At 40.4% G+C, this 26,314-nt stretch overlaps 2 protein-coding genes across 2 annotated transcripts in view; both read left to right on the top strand.

Moving 5' to 3' along the window:
* PPP1R42 (protein phosphatase 1 regulatory subunit 42) overlaps window positions 1–15,161 on the top strand; it is a gene marked incomplete at both ends in the record, with an annotated part of 42,575 nt that extends 27,414 nt beyond the window's left edge. The window contains 4 exons of the mRNA XM_080694768.1: window positions 1,319–1,450; window positions 5,935–6,094; window positions 13,743–13,855; window positions 14,518–15,161. Of these exons, the coding sequence (XP_080550894.1) occupies window positions 1,319–1,450; window positions 5,935–6,094; window positions 13,743–13,855; window positions 14,518–15,161 (1,049 nt within the window). The remainder of the gene's footprint in view (window positions 1–1,318; window positions 1,451–5,934; window positions 6,095–13,742; window positions 13,856–14,517) is intronic.
* Window positions 15,162–15,495: 334 nt separating this feature from the next.
* Window positions 15,496–21,204, top strand: TCF24 (transcription factor 24; the record flags this gene model as incomplete). Its single annotated transcript, XM_080694769.1, has 2 exons — window positions 15,496–15,852; window positions 21,091–21,204. 2 exons carry the CDS (start codon window positions 15,496–15,498, stop codon window positions 21,202–21,204), a joined length of 471 nt encoding a protein of 156 aa, XP_080550895.1.
* Window positions 21,205–26,314: the final 5,110 nt, after the last annotated feature.

The following is a 26,314-nucleotide window of genomic DNA, read 5'->3' on the forward strand; positions in this document are numbered from 1 at the left end:
TAGAGCATACAGAAATTATTTGTATAATTTAAGAAACTCTATTCTTAAAAACTTTTTTTAGGAGTGCTAGGAATTGCACCCAGGGACATTCTACCTCCAAGCCACATCCCCAACGCTATTTTTCATTTTTTTATTTTTAACAGGGTCTCACTAAGTAGCTAAGGCCAGCTGGGAACCTGCCATCCTCCTGTCTCAGCCTGGGATTACAAGCATGTACCACCACGCCCAGCTCATTTTTGGTTTTAAAATAACAATATAGCCACGCTTGGGAGGTGGAGGCAGGAGGATGCCTGAGGTTCGAAGCCAGCCAAGAGACCCTGTTTCCAAATTTAAAAAGTATAAAAATAGGTCTGGGAGTGTAGCCCTGAGGTAGAAGGGTTTCCAGGAACCCCAGTACCACCAAAAAAATTAAATAAGTAAAAATAAATAAATAAATAATAACAATATAGTTTACAAAAGACCTTATAAGGGGGACTATATGCTAAATTGTTTACAGTTATTATCTTTGGCCATGAGAAGGAAGATTGTGAATAATTCTTTTCATTTTTTCCCCATCATGTTTCAGTTGTTTGGAATAAGCACATATTCTTTTTTTAATCAGAACAATCTAAAAAATTTCAACAAAATATGTTATATAAAAAGGTATTTTAATGCAGGGCGGGGTGGCACACACTTGTAATCCCTGTGCTTGGGAGGCAGAGACAGGAGGATCCCGCAGGTTCGAAGCCCTACTGGCTTAAGAGACCCTGTTTCCAAATTAAAAAGTATAAAAATAGGTCTGGGAGTATAACCCAGAGGTAGAAGGGTTTCCAGGAACCCCGGTATTACACACCAAAAACGGTATTTTATTTTTAAAATTTTATTGGTACATTATACATGGACACTTCCCCTGTTGTAGTTCCCTCCATATCCAACCCTGCTCCTCTTTCTTCCCTCTGTATACACGTCACTGAGATTAATAATGGTAATTTCAAGCCGGGCATGATGGTGCACGCTTGTAATCCCCAAGCTTGGGAGGCGGAGACAGGAGGATTGTGCAGGTTCAAAGCCAGCCTCTCTGGTTTAAGAGACCGTTTCCAAATAAAATATAAAATAGGTCTGGGAGTGTAGCCTGGAGGTAGAAGGGTTCCATCCCCAGTACCACCAAAAAAGAAAATAATGGTAATTTCATGTAAGAATATACCAATAAGCTATTTTAATAAGAAATTTATTTCGGCCTATGGTATAACTTAAGTGCATGTGCCCTAAATTAGAAGTATGTTATTATTAATATATATTAATATGTATATGTTATATTTTAATGTGTCTTTTTCTCCAGAATTTATTGATGGAAAAGAAATTAAAGATATAGAAAGGCAATTCCTAATGAATTGGAAAGCATCCAAAGATGCCAAAAAATTCAGCAAGAAAAGGAGCAATAAAAACGAGAATGCGAGCAACTCTTACATCAGTAAGCACATGTCACTCATTCACTTAATGTGTCTAGAGAATGGAATAGTTTAACCAACAAACAACTGTCAAGAAATAAGGGTTTTGTTTGTTTAGATTTAAGGTTTTTTTTTTTTTTTTTTTTTTTTGGTGGTACTGGGGTTCCTGGAAGCCGTTCTACCTCTGGGCTACACTCCCAGACCTATCTTTTAACTTTATGTGGAAACAGGGTCTCTTAAGCCAGCGAGGCTGGCTCCAAACCAGCGCGATCCTCCTGTCTCTGCCTCCCAAGCACGGGGATTACAAGCGTGCACCACCACGCCCGGCAAGGTTTTCTTTTTTTACTTATTAGTTGTAAATGAAGACAAATACAATCGCTAGGGAATTTGGCCTATTGTGAAAATGGTAGCCACTATGAACAAAATCTGAGTTTGGTTTGTATTGAGTATGACTATCAGCCATTATAAACAAAACCATGAGCGTGGTAAAAATTTGTAATTTTATTCCAGCAATACAAATGGCCAGTAATTATATGAAAAATCCTAACGTCTTTAGTCATCAGAGAAATGCAAATCAAAACTACATTAAGACTTCATCTCACCCCAGAAAGAAAATCTATTAAGAAAAAAAATAACAAATGCTGGCAAGGAAAGGAGCCATTATACACTATGGGTGAGAATGTAAATTAGCATAGCCACTATGGAAATCAGTGTGGAGGTTTCTCAGAGTTCAAAATATAATCAGCTGGGCATGGTGGAGCACACTTGTAATCCCAGCATTTGGGAGGCTAAAACTGGAGGATCGTGGTTTGTGGACAGCCTCAGCTACTTAGTGAGGCCCTCCGCAACTCAGTGACACCCTGTTTCCAAATAAAGAATAAAATATTGGGCAGAGGGTATAGCTCAGAGGTCAAATGCCTCTGGGTTCCATCCTCAGACCCGAAAAAAAAATTATATATATATATATAATCTCCTACCATTATGATCCAGCAGTCTCACTTCTGAGCACCCAAAGTAATTGAAATCAGGGTCTCAGATATACATCAGTTCACCTGTGCTTATGTTAGCATTGTGTCTGTAGACAAATGAATGGATAAGGAAACACAGCATATACATAAAATTAATCCAGCCTCCTCAGGATGGAAATTCTGCAATATGTGACAAAATCAAAGAAGCTTAAGCACATTTTGCTAAGTGAAGTAAGCCAGTCTCAGAAAGACAAATACTGCATGATTCCAATTGTAAAAGGTATCTAAAAATCATCAAATTAATAGAACCAAAGAGTGGAACGCTTGCTTCCAGTGGCTGGGGGAGGAAATAGGGTGCTATTTATCAGGTATATAGTTTCAGTCAAGCAAGATGAACATGATCTAAAGTCAACAATAACCTACTTTAAACATTTGTTAGGTAGACCTTATGTTAAGTATTACTGCCACAACTTTGAAAAGCCATACAGAGCTTACAGTATAGAAACTTCATTTCCTATTTTGTAGTTGCTATTATAATAGTCATTAATTTAAAACTGAAAGAAGTCTTAAAAAGAAGGGACAAAAGAAAAAGGCATCCAATATTAATTGTGCTAAACATTTCAGATATTTATACACATTACTGAATTTAATAATTAGATCCTGTGGGGCAGATAATTATATATTCATTCACAGGTAAGAAAATTGAGTTTCACCGGGCGTGGGTGGTGCACGCTTGTAATCCCAGGATTTGGGAGGCTGAAACTGGAGGATCGCGGTTCACGGACAGCCTCAGCTACTTAGTGAGGCTCTTTGCAACTCAGTGAGACCCTGTTTCAAAATAAAGAATAAAAAATAGGGCAGGAGGTGTAGCTTGGAGGTCAAATGCCCCTGGGTTTCATCCTCAGACCCGCAAAAAAAAAAAAGAAAGAAAAAAGAAAAGAAAAGAAAAGAAAAGAAAAGAAAAGAAAAGAAAAAAGAAAAAAAAATTGAGTTGAGTTTCAAAAGTGAAGTAATTTGGCTGGGATGTAGCTCAGTGGCAAAGCACCTGCTTTGCAGGTGCAGTGCTCTGGGTTCGATCCCCAGTTCCAAAAAGACACACACACAAAAAAGTGAAGTAATTTGAAGTCACAACACTAACAGAAATATAGTCATTGATCAATCTTAACTTCATGAAACAGATTTGTCCACTCTAGCACTAACAGCCTAAATTGTGGATATAAGGACAATATGAATGCTCTACTTAGAAATTCACTTCACTTAGGGGGGAATTTGGAAAAATCTGTAAAAAAGATGTGATACGTAAATAATTTTTGTAAGTAAAAGTAGGAGAAAGAATGGGATATTATGAAACAACTTAAAAATTGAAAAGGAGTGTCCAAATAGACTATATGATTAGCTACATTGAAAAATGACTTTAAGATCAATTACATTAAGATAAAATGTAAGCCAGGCATGGTGGCGCACACTTGTAATCCCAGCACTTGGGAGGCTAAGACAGGAGGATCACAGGTTCGAGGCCAGCCCTAGCAACTTAATGAGACCCTGTTTCAAAATAAAAAGAATAAAAAATAGGATTGGGGGTGTAGCTTGCAGGTAAAATGCCCCGGGTTCAATCTCCAGTTCTGCAAAAATAAATTTAAATAAATAAATAAATAAATAAAATGCAATGGCTGACTAGTTGCATTAGAAAATTACCTGGGCCTTTCTCAGGAGAACTTACTCTCCCTGACAAGTTGTAGATCCCTTCTTCCTTAATGCCCAGCACATTTGCCATCCCCATGCAGGCTTAAAAATTATGGCAGTCTTGGATTCATGATAATGTGCAATAATTTTATCCTTATGTATGTAGCCAACTGCATACTGTATAGTCTTTACACAATAGCTCTTTTATTACTACTGAAGAAAAAGGAAACACACAGAAGATCAAATTATATATTTTAAAAACCTATAATTTAGCCAGGCATGATGGCATATACTTGTAATCCCAGTACTTGGGAGGCTGAGACAGGAGGATCACAGATTCAAAGCCAGCCTCAGCAACTTAGTGAGGCTCTCAGCAACTTAGCAAGATGCTGTTTCTAAATACAAAATAAAATAGATCTGAGGGTGTAGCCTAGGGGTAGAAGGTCTCTGGGTCCTATCCCTTACCATAAAATTAAATTAAATTAAATTAAATTAAATTTAAAAATTGGGCTGGGAGTATATCTTAGAGGTAAAAGGCCCCTGAATTCAATCTCCAGTACACACACACATTTAAAAAAAACTATACTATTCTTTTTAGGACTTTACAAGAACAGAGATGAGCCTTGTAAAGATACTGTGTACAACCAAGCATATTTTATAAGCAGGATTCTTAGGAAGATGGAAGATAGTAATATTTTTATTTTATTATTATTTCTGTGTGTGGTGCTGGGGATCAGACCCAGGGATTCACACATGCTTGGCAAGCACTCTACCACTGGAATGTTGTACTAATAATCTTCATACATGTGAACCTTTTACATTTAAAAATATTTTGATAGCCTTATACGGGGTATTATAATAAAATTATAGGAAGTATAACCTCTGATTTCAAGGATCTTAAAATAAAAATTCCTACTTCAAATATAGCAAATAATTCAAAATTGGAAACATAATCAAATACCTTAATAAAACCCAAAATATATGCATGTCTTTTAGTATTTACTTTCACTGCACTTTTATGGAAATTTATGTATTCATGTAATAAACATTTGTTAATGGGAGTCAATGCCCAGCACCAAAAGAAATTTTCTTTTTGTTAAGTACTTTGGATATACCAAGGATTAGTTAATGCACTGAGGATTAGAGGGAAAAAAGATAGTCCTCACTCAAAAGGACATAACTGTTGGAAAGGAGACAGGATCTGTAAATAAGTAAATGACAGGAAATTTCAGGTGCAAAAACAAAGATACAAACATATCCCCAAAACTATGCAAGTCGAATTTATTCCCTAAAGGTGAACTGTGTGTGTGTGTGTGTGTGTGTGTGTGTGTGTGTGTGTGTGTGTGTTACTGGGAATGGAACTCAGGGGCATTCTACCTCTGAGCTACACCTCTAGCTCTATTTTATTCTTTTATTTTGAAATAGGGTCTCACTATGTTGCAGAGGGCTTCACTAAGTTGCTGAGGATGGTTCGAACCTGGCATCCTCCTGTCTCAGCCTCCCAAGTACTGGGATTATAAGTATGCACCGCAATGCCAGGCTAGGATGAATACTTTGAAAATATGTACCAACTCAGAACAGCAGAATTCAAGGCAGTTAAAGTTTACATTAATGTTAGCATTTCTATTTAGGAGTTGGCCATAAACTTTCCTGTAGAGGTTTTTATATATGATAGTTTGTGACATTTTATCATAGATGTTAATTTTATTATTGATTTTATTGTTAATCTATTTAGCTTTATTTAGTTCCATTTCACAAAATAAAACTTTAAACAATCTAATACTATTATATATCTGTTTTTTCAATTTAGTTATTAGTTTCAAAGCAGGATGCTTTTAATTCTTTGTATGCTACAGGTAACTTTGAAACAATGCATCACATAGTTCCTGTTTATTACCCACAGGTGGGTAAGCCAAAATTAGTCTTTTTCTCTGATACACAGAGATATCTTACAAATGGAAAAGAATCTCTAGAAAAGTCCCAAGAAGATAACACTAAAATTAATGAAAAGATAAGGTAAGTTCTTTCAACTATTTACCTTTTTTAGGGGGATGTGATGCCATTATTACTAGCAACACAGATGAAGATTTAGGAGTTACAGATTAGATATATAAACTCACTAAGGTAGGGAAGGTGACTCAGGAACGTCCCAGAAGACATAGGTAAAGGTGTCTCAATGATCAGGGATCCATCTTTAAGAGCTGAAAGCCCCAGTTGACGGTGGGCAATGTGTATGTATGTGTATGGTGGTGGGAGCAGACACTGCAGTCAGGCATATGGTTGCAGAGAGGAGGAGGAGCCCATACAGGAGAAGGTCCCCAGAGGATTAGGTAAGCTCCTTTTGCCATTTTTCCAAAACAAAGGTTCTTAACCTGTTGTCTCTGAAGAAGACATGAGGAGTTTCATTATATTTTCAAAGGGGTTTATGAAAAAATAGATTTAAGAATAGTTATTCTCCAGCCGGGTGTGGTGGTGCATGCTTGTAATCCCCGTGCTTGGGAGGCGGAGACAGGAGGATTGCGCTGGTTCGAAGCCAGCCTCGCTAGCTTAAGAGACTCTGTTTCCACATAAAAATGTCAAAAAATAGGTCTGGGAGTGTAGCCCATGGGAGTGTATCCCGGAGGTAGAAGGGCTTCCAGGAACCCCAGTACCACCAAAAAAAAAAAAAAAAAAAAAAAAAAAAAGTTATTCTTGCTGGGTATGGTGGCACACCCTTGTAATCCCTGCACTTGGGAGGCGGAGACAGGAGGATCATGCAGGTTCGAAGCCAGCCATACTGGCCTAAGAGACCCTGTTTCCAAATAAAAAAGTATAAAAATAGGTCTGGGAGTGTAGCCCAGAGGTAGAAGGGTTTCCAGGAACCCCAGTACCACAAGAGAAAGAGAGAAAGAAAGAGAGAAAGAAAGAGAGAAAGGAAGGAAGGAAGGAAGGAAGGTTATTCTATACCTTGAATTGATTCATAATTTACCTCCATGTGAGTCAGCTCTAAATCTTGTGAGGAGAAAATTGCTTTAGTTTAAAAAATAGGATATTGCTTCATGTAAAGGTAAAACTATACCAGAAAATAACTATAATTATTCTAAAATAGACACCTGCCATATGCCAGGCAACACAGTATAAAAATCCAAGTAAGACAATCCACATCTCAAATATCTTGTAGCAAAGTTAGGTAGAGAGTCAGATGCTATAGGCATTACAAACAGATCCTAATACATCTATAAAATTGTTGTTTGCCAGGCATGGTGGCACATGCCTGTAATACCAGTACTTTGGAGGCTGTGACATTAGGCTCACAGGTTTCAGGCCAGCCTTAGCAAGAACCTGTTTCAAAATAAAAAATAAAAAGGGCTGGGGGTATAGTTTGGAAGTAGAATGCCCCTGAACTAAATCTCCAGTACCAAAAAAAACTTTCCTTCAACTTATTTTTCATTAATAATCAATATAATGATTGCTTTATTGATTTGCCAATCATATCATACTGATCATTACAGTATAATGAAGGGCAATAGCATATTTTATTGAGAAGGTAATCAGAGCTAGTGGTCACACTTTGGAATAGTTTTCCTTTTCCCACAACTGCCTGCTGAATGTCAGGTGAGTCTGGCACAAGACCATCTTTGCAGGACACAATCCAGGGTAGTGACTTGCAACTCTAGCAGAGTCCATCATAGAGCCCTGTGAACAATGCTGCTGTGCTGCCCTACCCCTACGCCCTGCAGAGCAGCTCTGGCTTGCCAGGATGCAGGCTTAGGGCCTATGAGTCTGGAAGTGCTGTTTTATTTAGGAAGAGGAAAAGGAATATGCAGGGAGTCCTAGTTTGGGTTTTGCCTCCTTACCATTCACAACCAACCAAACATGAGCTTTGTGAGAATATGCTTTACTGCTTACATAATCATTTCCATCAAAATCACAGCCAGTTTGTGCATAGTACCCTGATTCATTCATTCATTCATTTTCTTTCTTTCTTTCTTTCTTTCTTTCTTTCTTTCTTTCTTTCTTTCTTTCTTTCTTTTTGCAGTACTGGGGATGGAACCCAGGAGCATTCTACCTCTGAGCTACATTCCAGCCTTATTTTTTAATTCTTTATATTTTTTATTCTTTATTTTGAAACAGGGTCTCACTGAGTTGCAAAGGGCCTAAGTAGCTGAGGCTGTCTGTGAACTGCGATCCTCCCATCTCAGCCTCCCAAATGCTGAGATTATAAACATGTGCCACCACACCCGGCTTGATGGTTTCTTAAAGATTTATACAACTCATATCAATTCCATAAGAGTGTTCTTGTAGGCTTTTTTCTCCCTTTGCCAAGCATTTTGAAATCATGCTAATATATTATTGAGGTGGAAAATAAAACAGTGTAAATGTACGCAGCCTCACAAAACAAAGTTAATGAATTATATAAATTGCACACACACCTAAGTTATCTCAGTAGTGAGCTGTGGCACATACCACCTATTCTGTAACCCTGAGAAAGGCAAGGATCACTTAGGAGTGCACTCTACCCTTATTTTTCCTAACTAGGAACACTAAATACAGAGCTAAGTACTTTTTTTTTTTTTTTTTTTTTTTTTTTGCAGGTCTGGGGATGGAACCCAGGCGCATTTGACCTCCAACCTACATCCCCTGCCCAATTTTTTATTCTTTATTTTAAAGAGAGTCTCACTGAGTTGCAGAGGCCTCACTAAGTAGCTGAGGCTGTCCAGGAACCGCGATCTTCTGTTCTCAACCTCCCGAATGCTGGGATTACAAGCGTGCGCCACCACGCCCGGCTAGTGCATTTTTTAGTATAAGCTATTCTGTATTGTACAAACAAGCTGTCAGCAGAATAAAGATGCTCTACACTGAGAAGGACATAACGAATATCCTGCCTCTGTCAGTGAAGTTGATTAAATTCAGTTCTGAGTTTTCAGTTTTATTCTGTGAAGAATATTATAGCAGTATATATTTTTAAATGTTTGTTATTCCCTCAGGTAACATTGTCACTGCTGGCATGCCAAAATATTGTTCTGGTGTCTCAAAAAATTTAAGTCTTATTAGACAGGAATATTATGTCTCTCTTTAATAAAAGGTGAACAAATGCATTACGAAATTTCATCGAGCCCTTGATATGGATTTTTTAGGGTATACCTATGACAAATATTTTAGTAATTTAATTTAAAGCTATGAAATAATGAGAATAAAGCTGGAAGATCAGTAAAATGTTAAAATACCCAGACTAGGGTTGTAGCTTAGTGGTAGAGCATCTGACTGGCCTGCCAAGACATCCCAAAAGGAAACAAAAACAAAATTCCTACCTCAAACACAAAGAATCGATTTTTAGTTTATAGAAAATTGACTAAGGCAACACTTTCCCTTAATTAAGCGAGGAAATGAGGTGGCATCGAGATACATGTCTCCTACATCAATACTTAACATTCGAGATGAGGAGCCTGCAGAGGTCGAAGAGAGCGTAGAGTGCATCTTCCAAAAAGCTAAAAGTGTGTGTTCCACGCTCCTTTAGAGTTCTGCACACAGGGAGCTGTGCCTGTATCTCCTGGGGAACACAGTGAAGCAATCTGTCCAAAGACAGGGGAGTGTTTTCCACTGCTTTATAAATGCAGGCAGTCTGTGCTCATGTATATTTACACAAGCCTGCTTTCCCTACAGGGAGGAAAAAGTCAGACTCATTGACGTTGTTTTTGACCCTCGAACTGAACTTGATACTATCAATATACACTTTAATTAAAGATTAGGTCAGAACTATTTTTTATTTAGAGACTGATTCTGAAAAAATGCCTTCACTGTTCAATTAAAAATAATATATAGTATTAAGCACACAAAAACAGGGTACACATTATTGCCTCTTTCTGTGTTTGTCACAGTAAATACTTCTGACAGATGTTTCCTCTCTTTTCAAACATGCTGGGAGGTGCTCGAGCCTTAGCAATTTAAAAATAGACATTAAATACATTTATAAATTGCATATCAGATCCACTGAGAATACTGTATAGCACTGTACAATGAAAAAATAAATTACTTGATTACTTAACTATCTTTCAACCCCAAGCAATGTTGATAGAGTCGATCCATCTCATTTTTTAATATAAAAATAACTTTCTAGCTGGGTTAGAATGCTCTTGGTTTTAAATACCTTTAAGCAATGTGAATCTTTGGGACTCATAAATCACAGGAAATATTCACTCTATGTTACTTAACCATTTCTGAAATATCTAGTATTTTAGCTATATTATAGAAGCATTAATTTTCATTGAATTTAAAAAGTGAACTCTAATAGTTAAAATAACTTGCCTTTCGCCATCTTAAGGTTATGTTTGAACAGTTGTAACAACAGATTTATGTGCTTCAAAAAGAATTCTTAAAACTCAGATAATGTTTCTAGTTATAAAACTCTAGGATGTTCTTAAGCTCACTTGCAAATTTGAAAATGTCTTTAATTTTGTCTAATGAAACCTAACCTGAGTCTATTTAATTTTATATACAAAATAAGCCTATGTGTATCAGTAATATAAGTATAATGTTAACATTTTGGTTTGTAATGTAAGTATAAAATTAACATTTTGATTTCAACTTCAATAGCCCAGTTCTCAACTTTTTCCATAAAAAGGATGTTAAATCTTTTCTCAGGTACAGGCAGGAACATTAAGTAAGGGAAGCAGGTGAAGAGGTGAATTGTAGAGTTGTCTGTTAAATTAAAGGCAGCTGTGAGCATGGTGTGACGGTGCATGCATTTAATCCCAACATTTGGGAGGCCGAGAGAGGAGGATCATGGTTCACAGCCAGCTTCAGCAACTTAGTTAGGCCCTCTGCAATTTAGTGAGACCCTCTTTCAAAATAAAGAATAAAAAACAGAGCTAGGGGTCCAATCCCCATACTGCAAAATTAATTAATTAATTAATTAATTAAAATAAAGGCAGCCACAGCTACTCAGCTGCAGAACTGTATGGGCAGGTGGACATCGTAAACTTGAGAAGTCAGACTAGCTGGCAAGCAAGCCTCGCTTGTGAAATCATCTAATTTAAAAATATTGGTTCACTGGGCATAGTGGTACATGCTCGTTATCCCAATATTTGGGAGGCTGAGACAGGAGGATCACAAGTTTGAGGACAGCCTCAGCAACTTAGGCTCTCAGCAACACAGTGAGACTGTTTCCAAATAAAAAATAAAATAAAATAGGTCTAGGAGTATAGTGCAGAAGTAGATACTGAGTATACACACACACGTGTGTGTGTGTGTGTGTGTGTGTGTGTATACACTCAACTATTTGCCTTAAAAACATGTATTATAATGGATAAAAATAAAATAAAGAAACAAACAACCCCCCGCCCCATAATGCAAGCTAGGAAATGGAGCAACTGGAACGTTCATGCGCTGTGGTGTCATGCAGAACTAAGACAGCCACTTTAGACAACAGTTTGATGTGTTCTTATAAAATCTGGCAGTCCTATTCCTAGGTATTTTTCCCAAGTGAAATAGGAAGACTTAAACATACAAAAACCCGTACTTGGATGTTTACAATGGTTTACCTGCAGTCACCAAAGACTGAAAACAAACCAAAGGCCTCTCAGCTGGGAGTGGATAAACAATCTGCAGAACACACACAGAACAAGACTACCAGCAACAAAAAGGAATGAGCCGTTCATATACTCAAAACATGGATGGATCTCAAAAGCATTATGCCAAGAGAACGAGCCAGATTCAAAGAGCTACATGACATGCTTCTGTTTGTATTCACACAAAGACAAAAGCAGAAGATAGGAAACAGATGAGTAGTTGCCAGGAACTGGAGTTGGGTGAAAGGGTTGACTAGAGTCAGCATAAGGTAATCTGGAGGATGATGGGAATGTTCTATATCTTTATTGTGGTGGTGGTTACACTGCATACATTTATCAAAACCTGAAGTATAAACTCAAAAGGGTAAATTTAACTATATAGCTATGCCTTCATTTAAACAGTGAGGAACTATTTTTATATATTAAAATATTTTTATATAATACAAAACATTTATATTCACTGATATGTGATATTTGCATTATATTTTTTCATTATAAAGACAATCTCAGCCAGGTACAATGGTGCTCACCTATAGTGGGAGGCTAAGGCAGTAGGATCACAGGTTCAAGGCCAGCCTCCACAATTTAGTGACACCCTTAGCAACTTAGCAAGATCTTATTCCAAAATAAAATATTTAAAAACAGCTGGAGGTAGCCAGGTTTGGCTGTACACGCTTGTAATCCCAGCATTTGAGAGGCTGAGACAGGAGGATCACAGTTCGTGGACAACCTCAGCTACTTAGGCCCTTTGCAACTCTGTCACACCCTGCTTCAAAATAAAGAATAAAAAATAGGGTTGGGAGTAACTCAGGTAGAATGCCCCCGGGTTCCATGCCCAGTACCCCCCCCACACACACACAAAACAAAAAACAAAAACAGCTGGAGGTGTTGTAGAATGCCCCTGGGTTCAATCCCCAGTACCCTCCACCCCCACAATAGAAAAATTCTAAGACCTACACTACACTAAGTGAAAAAAAAATCTATAAAGCTATACTTTTAGGAAGACTAGACAATCAAGAACTCCAAAGAAAGATGAACCATGGAAGTAGGAATTGTAATATTAATAGAGTCAAATTACTGCCGGGTGTGGTGGAGCACGCTTGTAATCCCCGCGCTTGGGAGGTTGATACAGGAGGATTGCGCAGGTTCAAAGCCAACCTCAGCTGGTTTAAGAGACCCTCTTTCCAAATAAAATATAAAATAGGTGTGGGAGTGTAGCCCGGAGGTAAAAAGCACCTGGGTTCCATCCCCATTACCACCAAAAAAAAAAAAAAGAGTCAAATTATTTAAACTGCACCCTTTATTTGTGGTAACAGATGCAAAAATATTTGGCACACTGTAAAATACTCTTCAAATATTAAAATAGTGTCGCAAAGAGCACAAGTGTTAGACTCAGTCTGTGTGATCTGGACCCTGTCTCAACCACTTATTAGCCATGTGAACTTGAACAAGTTACCTAATTCCTCAGACCTTTGTTTTCTCAACTGTAAAATGTAAAATTTTAGAAAGACAAAATGAGAAAAAATCTCCAAAGCACTGAACACACAGTATGTGAAGTAAGTGGTACCTGTTACTAATTATTTATGTAATAATGGAAATTTCAGGATTTTTATACTTTGAATTTAACTGTAAATACTGGCTTGAGGCTTCCACCGGGCTGCGCAGAGTGGCAGAAGTTAGGACAACAGAGTAAGGTCCTGTTAATATTAGTCCCTTCTTTTGTATCTAAAATTTGGGATAAACAGCCAGTGACTTGCCCAGACTGCTGGTAGTGAAGAGCCTCCACCTCTGCACAGTAACGGGAGACAGCGGGCGTCAGAGCCAAACCTCACAGTTTAGAGCAGCCCGACCACCTCCTGCTTCACCCGTCGCGCCTATCTTCGCTCAGATATTATTTCAATACCTCTCCTAACTCAGATTCTTCACAGTTTTCCAAATCAGAAAATCTTTGTTTTCACTTCCTTTAAAGCCTGAGACGATTCACCACACTTGATGACAATCACTAGCCTTTATTACTGTTATTGTGTCCTGGATTCTGTTTGCTGTCTTTTTTTTTTCTTGATACTTTCATTTTTAAACTAAACACTGTCCCCCCCCCCCCTTCTTTATAAACACAGGAATCTCTCTTTGGAGGAATCTGAAAGCTTGCCAACAAAAACCGATCTGCAGGAACCTCATCTCCATAATCCAAAAGTAAAAGGAAATTTGTGGAAAACAAATTCAGCCTCAAGTGATCTGACTTTTTAACTTCATAGAACTAGGCAACGTCTTTTGAGGGTTTGTAGCTTTATGGTATCTCAGTATATAATAGTCGTTTAAGTTCTTTGATTTGCTTCTTTCTAGAATCTGAGACCTTGCTTTTCTAGTGTGAATTCAAAGATCTATTTGCTTTATTACTCATTTCGTACAATTTACTGGAAAAATAAAGGACGCGCTTTTTAAATAGAAGTCTTTTTTGAATCTATGACATTTGGGTGTGCTATTTTTAAGTGTAAATCTAATTACAGTACTGAATGATAACTGAGATGAAAGTCTGAGGATTGTTCTGATTTGCTAGTATGCTTAATGTGTGGACATAAGATACATTCACGGATAACCAGTCCAAACGCTACTGCTGTCTACTGCTTGTTAATTCCAATTTGAAAAGTTAGAAAGAGATTGGAAAGTATACAAGACCATGTATACGAGAACGGTTTCTTCGCTGACATTAAAAAAAAAAATGTTTTGGTAGTAGGGATTGAACCCACGGTATTCTTCCTCCAAGCGACATCTCCAGCCACTATTTAAAAAAAAATTTCAATTTTGAAACGCGGTCTCGCTAAGTTGACGTTTTAAATTTCATATTCCTTTTTTACCCCCAAAAGAAGAGAAGGTCGTTTTTCTGAATTGTAGATACTGTTTCTGGTGCATCCCGACGACGCTCCTGTGTTTCTAGCGTGTCCCAATTACTAGAAAGAATCCCGTGTCCCCTCAGACTTGGCCCCCGACGGCGGCGGCGGCGCGGGGGTCGCGGCGCGGGGGCCTGGGTCCGCCGCCGCCTCGCGCCGGGCGGGCTCCGCGCCCAGGGCTCCGCAGGTGCAAACGCAGAAAACGTTTGTCTAAATAAGAAAAAGCGGCGGCCAAGGAAGCAGCCCGCCAGGATCCACCCGGGGAGGGGGCTGCGACCCCAGGGCGTCTGCTCCGGTGGGGATCGTCCTGAGGTGTGGACCTCAGAGCCTCCCGAGGTCGTGAAAAGGGCTCAGTTTACCTCAGAGCGCCTCGGTCACCGTCCGGGAGTGCGGAAGAGGGGAGGACGAGACGTAGCCGGGCGGGAGACCTTACCCGCGGAGAGTAAAGCGCAGCGCGTGGCCTCACGGAAGTTCGAGTCTCCCCGGACCCGACGGCCGCGCTCCCCGCGGGCGGGCGGGCGGGGCTGGGGTCCCGAGCGCCCCGCCGGGTTCCGGGGGCGTGGCCGCTGCCTGACGGGGCGTGGCCTCTGCCTCGCGGGGCGTGGCCTGGCAGCCGCCCCGCCCCCGACACCCCGGCGAGCTGATTAATGACTCCGCGGAGGGGCGGCTCCGCCGCGTCTCGCGGGGTGGGCGCAGACCCCCCGCCGCCGGAGCTCGCGCTCGCGGCCGCATAAGAAGCGCGACCGCGGCGGCCCCGGGCTGGACGGGGACGCAGTGACGGCGCGGCCGGCCACCACGCCCGACGCCTCGGCCTCGCACGGGGATCCGCGGAAGGTGAGCTTGGGGCCGGCGCGCGGTCCCGGCGGAGGCCCGGGCTCGGGCAGCCCCTGGGCGGGCGGGCGGGCTCCCGAGGCGCCGGGGAGCCCCGGCCGAGCCCCGCACGTCGGCTCACGCGCGCCCGTCCTTGCAGCCGCGCGGCGCCATGGACCGCGGCCGCCCCGCAGCCCGCGCCCCGCCCGCCGCCCGCGCCCCCAGCGCCCCCAGCGCCCCCAGCCCGGGGCGGCCGACCGCGCGCGGCGGGGCGGGGGCCGGGCGGCCGGCGGCGGCCAACGCGGCGCGGGAGCGCTCCCGCGTGCAGACCCTGCGCCACGCCTTCCTGGAGCTGCAGCGCACGCTGCCGGCCGTGCCGCCCGACACCAAGCTGTCCAAGCTGGACGTGCTGCTGCTGGCCACCACCTACATCGCGCACCTGACCCGCAGCCTGCAGGACGACGCCGACGCGCCCGCCGACCCCCGGCTGGGCGCCCTGAGCGGCGACGGCTACCTGCACCCGGTCAAGGTAGGCGGGAGCCCGGGGGCGGCCCGCGGTGGGCCGGGGGGCGCGGCGGGGGTGCGAGTCTGCAGGGCCGGGGTGCGCGGCCGGGGTGAGTGAGTGGCGGGAGCCGCCGCCCCCCCAGGCCGGTAGCTTCGGGCGTTTTGCACCTTGCAAGGTGAGAAATGGGGAACTTGGTCGCAAGTCCTGATCATTTCTAATGTCTGAGTTACATTTATGACCTTTTGAGAGTGTTGAGGTGATTTTTAAACCTACATACTTATATTTACATTGTGTTCTTCGTGGGATGTTTCAAAGATTTAATTAAGAGTCATAGAATTATCTGCCCCTAGGTAATCCTAGGAAAGCACCGTTGAAAATATTTTGGTAAAACTAGTACGAATAAAATGAGATGATTCCACATCCCCATAAAGCTTAGGTAAAATTTAAAACTACTTTCAGTCTGGTTGAATATTACGGACCAGACAGCTGAAGAACTATTTTTATGTTATTTTTATAACACATTAGCATGTACGTTGAGTGAACTGAGTAAATACTCTATTCAAATTTTTAACGTAGGAAATCATCAGAGATAATTCATTTTACATATAGGTAGAATGGCCATAGTTTTCATTTAACATGATGCATATAGCTGTGATTTTTTTTACCTATGTTGCCATAGTTGCTGCATCATCCTTTTCTCCTAGATTTGTTTTGAAACCTTGCACTGATCTGACTTTCTACTCAAAATGCATAATCTCTTTATTTAGTAAACCTAAATCTTCAAACTTTTGATTCTATCATCCCAAAGTATTTTCACACACACACAAAGTTAGAACTCAGTCTTAAGTATATCAGTGTTCAGTAAGTTATTGAGAATTCATTGTTAAATATGATAAAGCATACTTTCTATTGTCAGCCTAATTTACATTCTGAGTGAGTTTAACAATTTTTTTTGCAAATAAAACCAATGTTGACAGACTTAAAACATTTAATATATTAAGTATAAAAATAATAAAATATAATTCATAATTCTGAAAACCCCATTCAATTCATGTTGTTTTTGTTGTTGTTGTTGTTGTTTTTTTAGGTACTGGGGATTGAACCCAGGGGCGTGAATGTGCTGGGCAAGATGGTGCAAGCCTATAATCTCAGTACTTGGGAGACTGGCACAGGAGGATCACAGGTTTGAGGCTAGCCTCAGCAACTTAGTGAGACCCTTAGAAACTGAGTGGTACTCTGTTTCAAAGTAACAAAGATAGGGCTATGCTCTAGTTTGAAGGCAGAACACTTCTGGTTCAGCTTCCAGTAACAAAACAAAACAAAAAAAACCACTAATAGATTTCTTTTGACTTGATGTTTGCCATACTCTTAGTTTATTTAAACCCTAGTGTATTATAATTCAAAAAGCATATGTTAAATTCTTCCTTTGTGAGAGATAAAATTCAGAATGAGAAATCAAAGTGTCCACCTTAGTTTTATGGAATAAACTTTTTTCAGTGAGTAGTTGTTAGAAGCATCAATGTTAGAATCTAACCGTACACACTGGCAAGTTTTATGGTACTTGATGAAGGTACCAAATGTTTTCCTACTTATAATGAGGTACTGGGGATGGAACCCAGGGACATTCTACCTTTGAGCCGTCACTGCCAGCCTTAGTTTTTTTATTCTTTATTTTGAAACAGGGCTCTGCTGAGTTGCAAATGGCTTCACTAAGTAGCTGAGGCTCTCCATGACAGCAACCAACCACTATCCTTCTGTCTCAGCCTTCCAGATGCTGGGATAACAAGTCACCACACCCAGCCCTAGTCATAACTGTTTTAAGAAAAATTAAATCTCATTTGTCTTCTAAATAAATTATCTTGATTTTAGAAGATAGCTTTTTAAAAGATAAAGATTGTGAAAGGTTGTAAAGATTATCTTAAAAGTGAAATTGAGAGCCCGGGCATAGTGGCACACGCTTGTAATCCCAGCATTTGGGAGGCTGAGATTGGAGAATCGTGGTTCGCAGACAGTCTCAGCTACTTAGTGAGGCTCTTTGCAACTCAGTGAGACCCTGTTTCAAAATAAAGAATTGAAAATAGAGGAGGAGGTGTAGCTCAGAGGTCGAATACCCCTGGATTCCATTCCCAGACCCGCCAAAAAAAAAAAAAAAAAAAAAAAGTGAGATTGATGCTGTTACAATATTTTTTTTTTTTTTTTGTGGTACTGGGGATTGAAACCAGGGGCATTCTTCTACCTTTGAGCTACACCTCTAGCCCGATTTTTTATTCTTTCTTTTGAAACAGAATCTCGTTGCTATTTTAAAACCAAACATTTGAGTTTCTGCTATGAGTAAAGGGCTATTTTAGGAAAGTGAATACAAATATGAGTAAGACTCAGTCCTTGCCCTAACTGGACACATTATAGAAATGAAGACAAAAATGCAAATAACCATACAGTGCTGAGAGAGAATGTTGTATTTGCCATAAAAGCTGTAACTATGTGCTGTGGAGGCTCAGATGAGAGAGATTTTACACATAATTAAAACTTTCTATTAACACATTATTTTATAGATACTACCAAAATGTCTTATTTAAGTCTATCTTTAATGCAAAAGAAATAAAAATATTTTGATCATTTTTACTTTTTGGTTAAGTAAAAGTTCATTATAAATTTTTCTGCCTTACAACAGTGTTACCAGGTCCTACTTTGATGACTAAAGATCTTTTGTGTGTGTGGTACTAGGGATGGAACCCCAGGGGCATTCTACCTCTGAGCTATATCTCCAGCCCTGTTTTTTGTTCTTTATATTTGAAAAGAGGATATCACTGAGTTGCAAAGGGCCTCACTATGTAGTAGCTGAGGCTGTCCACTAACCACGATCCTCTTGTCTCAGCCTCCCAAATGCTAGGATTACAAGTATGCACCACCATGCCTGGCTGACCAAAGATCTTTTAATAAGTATTTCAGGGTTTTTTGTTGTTGTTGTTGTTGTTTTTTGTTTGTTTTGTTTTTTTGTTTGTATTTGTTTTTGGTGGTACTGGAATTCCTGGAAACCCTTCTACCTCTGGGCTACACTCCCAGAAGTGCGCCACCATGCCCTGCCAGTGCTGTGATTTTTTTTTTTTGGGGGGGGGGTCTGGGGGTGGAACCCAGGGGCATTCGCCCTCCAAGCTACACCACCCCCTGCCCTATTTTTTATTCTTTATTTTGAAACCGGGTCTCACTGAGTTGCAGAGGGCCTCACTAAGTAGCTGAGGCTGTCCACAAAACACAATCCTCTGGGTCTCAGCCTCCCGGATGCTGCTATTACAAGTGTACACCACCACGCCCGGCCAGTGCTGTGATTTTTGAATCATCAGCCCTTATTACCAGTATTATCAGTATGTTAGAACTGTTGGAAACTTATATTAAGAGTATCTCAAAAGAGGGACTAGAGCTGGGCATGGTGGCACACACTTGTAATCCCAGTATTTAGGAGGCTGAGACAGAAGGATCATAGGTTTAAGGCCAGCCCCAGCTGTTTAGTAAGACCCTCTGCAACTTAGTGTGAGACCCTATTTCAAAATAAAAGGCTAAAAAATAGGTCTGGGGGTGTCGTTCAGAGTTAGAATGCCTCTGGGTTCAATCCTCAGTACTGGGGGAAAAAAAAAAGAAAGATAGACTAGGGATGTAGCTCATTTGTAGAGCACTTGCTTAGCATTCCTTCCACCTCTCCCGCCAAAAGAAAAAGTATCTCAGATGAAACCGGAGGTGTATAAGGGACTGGGCTCCTGGGGCAAGGCCACGCCCATTCTGATCCCTGTAAGCCATGGGCAGTTTGCATCAGCATCAGCACCAATCATTGCTTCAGGACAGGAGTATATTTTAGACTTGACTTTGGGAGAAGAGCACAGATGACTTTATTAAGTGCCATGCCCTTTAACAATCATTGTCAGTGACACAGATAAACAAGTAAGGCTTTTGCTACTTTGGAGTCATTTAACTAGCCAAGAATGCATTTTTAAGATCTTTGGTTTTAGATTCAGTTCTGGTTAATTTATGCTAGATTCTTCTAAATTTAATAAAACTATATGGTTTTAAATACACTTTAGTAAGGAAATTAGAGATCAGGATTGTGTTAATCTATACAGTGCTAGAACTAACCATTGAAAAGTGGAATTCTGCTTACTTTTTTGGCATCCTGATGACATGCAGCCTAATCAGTGTTTACAGTTTATTTATTTTTATTTATTTTTTGTGGTAGTGGAGATTGAACCCTGGGTATTCTACCTGCAAGCTACACCCCCATCCCTATTTTTTAATTCCTTATTTTGAAACAGGGTTTCACTGAGTTGCAAAGAGCCTCACTAAGTAGCTGAGGCTGTCTGCGAACCACGATCCTCCTGTCTCAGCCTCCCAAATACTGGGATTACAAGCGTGTGTCACCATGCCCAGCTATTTTTACTTTTAATGACACTTTTATTGGTGGTACTGGGGGTGGAACCCAGAGGCTTTCTACCTCCGGGCTATACTCCCAGACCTTTTTTTTATATTTTATTTGGAAACAGGGTCTCACTAAGTTGCTGAAAGCCTCACTAAGTAGCTAAGGCTGGCTTCGAACCCTTGCAATCCTCCTGTCTCAGCCTCCCAAGTGCGGGGATTACAAGCGTGCGCCACCACACCCGGCTTTTAATGACACTTTTAATAATCACTTTTCATGTTCCTTAGACTTCATAATTATAATTGTTACTATCTATATAATATTTGGGGTACTTGTATTTTTTTTTTTTTTTTTTTTTGTGGTACTGGGGTTTCTGGAAGCTCGTCTACCTCCGGGCTGTACTCCCAGACCTATTTTATACTTTTTTTAAAAATTTGGAAACAGGGTCTCTTAAGCCAGTGCGGCTGGCTTCAAACCTGAGTGATCCTACTGTCTCTGCGTCCCAAGTGCAGGGATTACAAGCGTATGCCACCACGTCGGGCGGGTACTTGGAATTTTTACTTTTTAAATTTATATTTATTATTTATTTATTTTGGTGGTACTGGGGTTCCTGGAAACCCTTCTACCTCCAGGCTACACTCCCAGACCTATTTTTTATATTTTTTTAAATTTGGAAACAGGGTCTCTTAAGCCAGCAAGGCTGGCTTCGAACCAGCGCAATCCTCCTGTCTCTGCCTCCCAAGCGAGGGGATTACAAGCGTGCACCACCACGCCTGGCCTAATACTTGGAATTTTTAATGCTACAAATATATATGTCATAGATACTAACTTTTGGGTTCTTATTTACATATCTTTTTCAGAAATGGCCCATGCGATCAAGATTATACATCGGTGCTACAGGCCAGTTTCTGAAGCATCCTGTCTCTGGAGGAGAAGCAAATCATGGCAACACTTCAACAGACTCACAGCCTTAGGCTGTCTCTTGGTGGGGCTGGTAGAAGTGGTGGCTATTGTTTTAAAATACTATGGAATAATTCTGTATTTATTACATCAGACATAGCAAATACAATTTCTAAGAGTTTACATTGCAACCCACAGTTGAATGTTCAGATTTACCTGTCTAAAATATGGGATGAGCCAGGCATGGTGGTGCACGCTTGTAATCCCAGCATTTGGGAGGCTGAGACTGGAGGATCGCGGTTCGCAGACAGCCTAAGCTACTTAGTGAGGCCCTCTGCAATTTAGTGAGACCCGATTTCAAAATAAAGAATAAAAAATAGGGCAGGAGATGTAGGTTGGAGGTAGAATGCCCCTGGATTCCATCCCCAGACCCGCAAAAATAAATAAATAAATAAATAAATAAATAAATAAATAGAATAAAATATGGGATGAGCCGGGTATGGTAGTGCATGCTTGTAATCCCAGCATTTGGGAGACTGAGACCAGAGGATTGTGGTTTGCAGACAGCCTCAGCTACTTAGCGAGGCCCTTCACAACTCAGTGAGACCCTGTCTCAAAATATAAAAAAACTAAAAAATAGGGCTGGAGGTGTAGCTTGGAGGTACAATGTCCCTGGGTTCCATCCCTAGTGCCACAAAAATAAATAAAATAAAATGAGATATCCGTGTTATTTAAAGCACACAGTTTATCTATTCATTGTGAGACTCATTGCCATATAGAGCAAAGAAAACTATAGAAAAAAGAAAAAGACATTAAAAACAAACAGATGTATATAACCAAAGAATGCACACATTTTCTTCAGTATATCTATTAGTAACTTAAATGCCAATATTGCTAGTTTTAAAAAATATGTTTGTAATATACCAGTACTCCATTTTTATAAAAACTAGTCTCTGCTTTTAGTTGTTCTAAGAAGCTATTTCGGTTGGAAGATGTAAGTTCGTTTGTTGTTGTTGTTGTTGTTGTTGTTGGACTATATAAACATATGAAGACTCTTAAAACAATTTCTATCACTAGTCTTCCTTCTTTCCTTTTTTTTTTTTGTGGTACTTAGGGATTGAACCCAGGTGCATTCTACCTCAAAGCTATGCCCCCATTTTATTTTATTTTGAAACAAGGTGTCCTAAATTACTACTCACTGGTTTGGAGGCTACCATCCTCCTGTCTCAGCCTCCCAAATACTAGGCTTACAGACATGCACTGCCATGTCCTGCTGAATTATTTTTTCCTCTTAGAAAACTAGTTTGGAATATTAGAAATGGTTGCTCCCTTGAGTAGAGCAGGGCCAACTTTCAAGAGGTTTACCCAGTACTAGATATGCTTTCCATGTTCCCAATTGTGGGAGGCACTAGGAATCTTTGCATTCAGTATGAAAGGAGTCCAGGTGTCTCTGAGCAGCAGGGTTCATGACACTTCCTCCTCGGGTTCAGCTGCACAGCCATCCTCAAAAGAGTGTTTCCAGGCTGAGTGAATCCCTGTGGCCCTCCTGGGCCAACAGTGGTGTTAGGCTCCTTCCCTCCTTGTCAGCTGTCCACAGTCTCCCTACTTGGCCAATATAAAATGGAGAAAATCCTGTCTGATTTTGGACATTGATCTGTACCTTGAGGTCTTAAGGATCTATATCCTTAAGGCGAGTGTCCTGAGGTAAATTCAGGCTGGAGTGGTGCCCTCTAAGTCTACCCCAGCATGAACCTCTGCCACAGCCGGCCTCTCCCATTGCACTGCACAGCCACCAGCAAGTGCCTGGGGAGCAGCTGGTCTGACTGCTCACACCAGTTGTTTTAATTTTCACCTGGAGCCTGCTGAAAATCATCTGCTAAATACTTAGTAGAGTTTCTTTGCCTTTGACAGTATTGCTTTTCATTTCTTCTTGTCCAGTTACAAACGTTTTAATGCCAAAGAAATTTTATTTGAGTTACAGGTTTTTCTAACACTTTTTAATTTATATATGCTAACAGCTCTCAGTAAGTTGGAAAATCTCAGAAATTGCCTATGGTCAGAGTCACGAGTAGAGATACTTATCACAAAACACATTGAACGCCCAAACAATGAGATACAGCAGAAATAACCTGGAAAAGTCAACATTGGTCATCTCTGCTGGCTTAGATTCCCATTTTTATCAATTCTTGCTTTTCTCCTCAGTCCTTACTATTTTCCTTTCCAACTGTGAAGTTCATTTATTTCTCAATAATCCAGTTTTAAATTGGATCCAAGATTAGCAGGTAGAGAGGCCACCATTTTATTTTATTTTCACTTGAATTTTCTTCCAACTTTCAGCAGTGAAATGAAGTGTAAAACATGTGAAGCAAGAACTATCTTATCATTCAGTTGGTTTAGGAAACATGACTGTTTTGGCTTGTATCCAATAGTTTATAAATTTTATTATTTTAATGTGACTACCATCCTTAAATGTGACCAGTAATGAAAGTTTCCCACATGTTAATATGTAGCACAAATGTTTGTATTCTTAAATATTTGTGAATCTATTTCCCCACTCATCTAATATTGAAAGGAAAGAGAAGTAAAATAGTATTTGGAGTTAGCCATTCACTGTTACCTTATTGGAATAGGAGCTGCTAAACATAGTTTTGTATCTTAAGGAATGAAATAAAAACTTCTTTAAAGTTACCTAAGAAGGCCTGTAAACACTAAACTTGTTAGAATATCAGGAAAATGACTTTCTCACTAATGATGCTACTTTGTTAGCTTGAGCTAGTTAGCTTTTACAGTATTTTATTGGGGGGGGCTTTATGACTTTTGTTGAATTATTAGATTTTCCAAAATCATTGTTAAATAGTAGAGCTTCACTTTTGGTGGTATCACTTTTTAATTTCTATTTGTTTATGCTGTGAATACATATGATGTATTTCTGTCATAGATTTTCATAACATTTCATTAAATTGCTACATATGCTAACAACTTTGAATACCTGGTAAAATCTGAGAAATTGCATATTTTCACGCAAAAGTCCAAAGGAGCATGTTGTTTTAATTAATGCATGATCAGGATAAGGGGTATTGTTAAAATAAAGCACTACTTTGGAAATTAATTTTGTGTTAACTTTGCATTGTTTCTTTGTACATTTAAGAGACACTGATAGACATTTGCAAATCTTTCTAAAGGATAGATACCTATTTAGTATTTATTTCTCCACCATGCTATCCTTAATAGAGTCTATATTAGTACTGGAGAGGAAATATATTTGGGTCACAGTATTAATAACCCCATAATCTGTCAGGAGAATACTCAGTTAAATTTCTTTCAGTTCACTCAGCCTCCCAACTTGCTGGGAGTACAAGTGTTCACCACCACACCTGGCTTGGGATCCCTTTTTGCAAAAAGTAAAATTTATCTTGCTGAGCAGATTTCAAATATGAGTCTTTTCTTACAACACCATAGGAATTTCTAACAATTTGATGGTTTGCACAGGAAACAAATAGTTGCCAGAGGATCCTGGGGGTTTCTTTTTGAGGAGATGTGTCCTGCTATGAGTTTTTGATGGCCCTGGAAATACCGCCATTTCCTGGCCAACAATGGACTCCGAGTGGAAAGCTGAAGGGCAGTGCAGGAGAGGGGCCCCAGCTTTGCATCATGATGACCAGGTAAACTTGGCATGCAGATCAAGGGGAAGGAAGTATCACGGACATTGACCAAGTATTTCCTTGGTGGTCAGGATATCCCGGATGAGGGGTGTGTGGAAATAATAGGACACCTAACGAACACGGACTCCAAAGGTTAAAGCTTCCCTATGAGGAGCCTGGTCTCCAGAGGAAGTGACATTCAAGTTTAGGAAACTCCCAGAAAAAATAGGGGATTTGAGACTCATATGGGAATACACTGCCAGGGATACCGAGATGGTAGATGACAAGACTTCTCTGGGCAGAGGTTGAGTATCTACCAGAAATAATTATAATAATAAAAGGCATGTAAAATATAAGACTATGGACAAAATTATTCCTGATTGTCCATTAGGTCTAATGTTACAATATTGGGGAGATAATCTGCAGAATTGGATATATCAATTATAAATGAGTGCTTGTAAATTAAAACAAAATAGATTCAAATATCTTTTAGTTCATGTAACTTATAAATCTTTAACAAACACAGGCTAGCCAATTAGGAATTGAATTGTTTTTTCCCGTGTAATGTTGGACTAGTGTCCACTGTTAGGATCCGTGAGAAATTTTGTGTGAGTCTAAAAGGTGATGGACTGATTAATAAAATGAGCAGAGAAAATCTCAAACAGCAAAATACTCAAACTGCTCTATGGATATTGAAATCTGCATTCAGTAAATTGTATATCAATTTTTGTGTGTGTGTGTGTGGGTTTGGGGATGGAAGCCAGGGGCATTCAGTCTCCAAGGTACACCGCCTGCCCTATTTCCTTCCTTCCTTCCTTCCTTCCTTCCTTCCTTCCTTCCTTCCTTCCTTCCTTCCTTCCTTCCTTCCTTTCTTATTTGGAAACAGGGTCTCTTAAGCCAGAGAAGCTGGCTTTGAATGTGCAGGATCCTCCTGTCTCCGCCTCCCAAGCTCAGGGGATTACAAGTGTGCACCACCACACCCAGCTTTAATTCTTTATTTTGAGACAGGGTCTCACTAAGTTGCAGAGGGCCTAAGTAACTGTCTGCAAACCTCGATCCTCCAGTCTCCACCTCCCAAATGCTGGGATTACAAGTGTGCTCCACCATGCCTGGCTCTTACACCAAATTTCAATAATGATAAAGGAGAGAGAGATGATGCTAGCCGGGCATGGTAGTGCACATTTGTAATCCCAGCATTCGGGAGACTGAGACTAGAGGATCGCGGGTTGCGGACAGCCTCAGCTATTTAGTGAGGCCTCTGCAACTCAATGAGACCTGGTTTCAAAAATAAAGAATAAAAAATAGGGCAAGGCGTGTAGCTCGGAGGTTGAATGCCCCTGGGTTCCATCCCCAGACCCACAAAAAAATAAAAAAATAAAAAAACAGAAGCTAGGTGTGGTATTGCATGCTTGTAATCCCAGCATTTGGGAGGCTGAGACAGGAGGATCGCGGTTTGCAGACAGCCTCAGCTACTTAGTGAGATCCTTTGCAACTCAGTGAGGCCCTGATTCAAAATAAAGAATGGAAAATAAGGCTGGGGGCG

The sequence above is a fragment of the Muscardinus avellanarius genome, assembly GCF_963383645.1.
Source record: "Muscardinus avellanarius genome assembly, chromosome: 4".
Classification (NCBI taxonomy): domain Eukaryota; kingdom Metazoa; phylum Chordata; class Mammalia; order Rodentia; family Gliridae; genus Muscardinus; species Muscardinus avellanarius.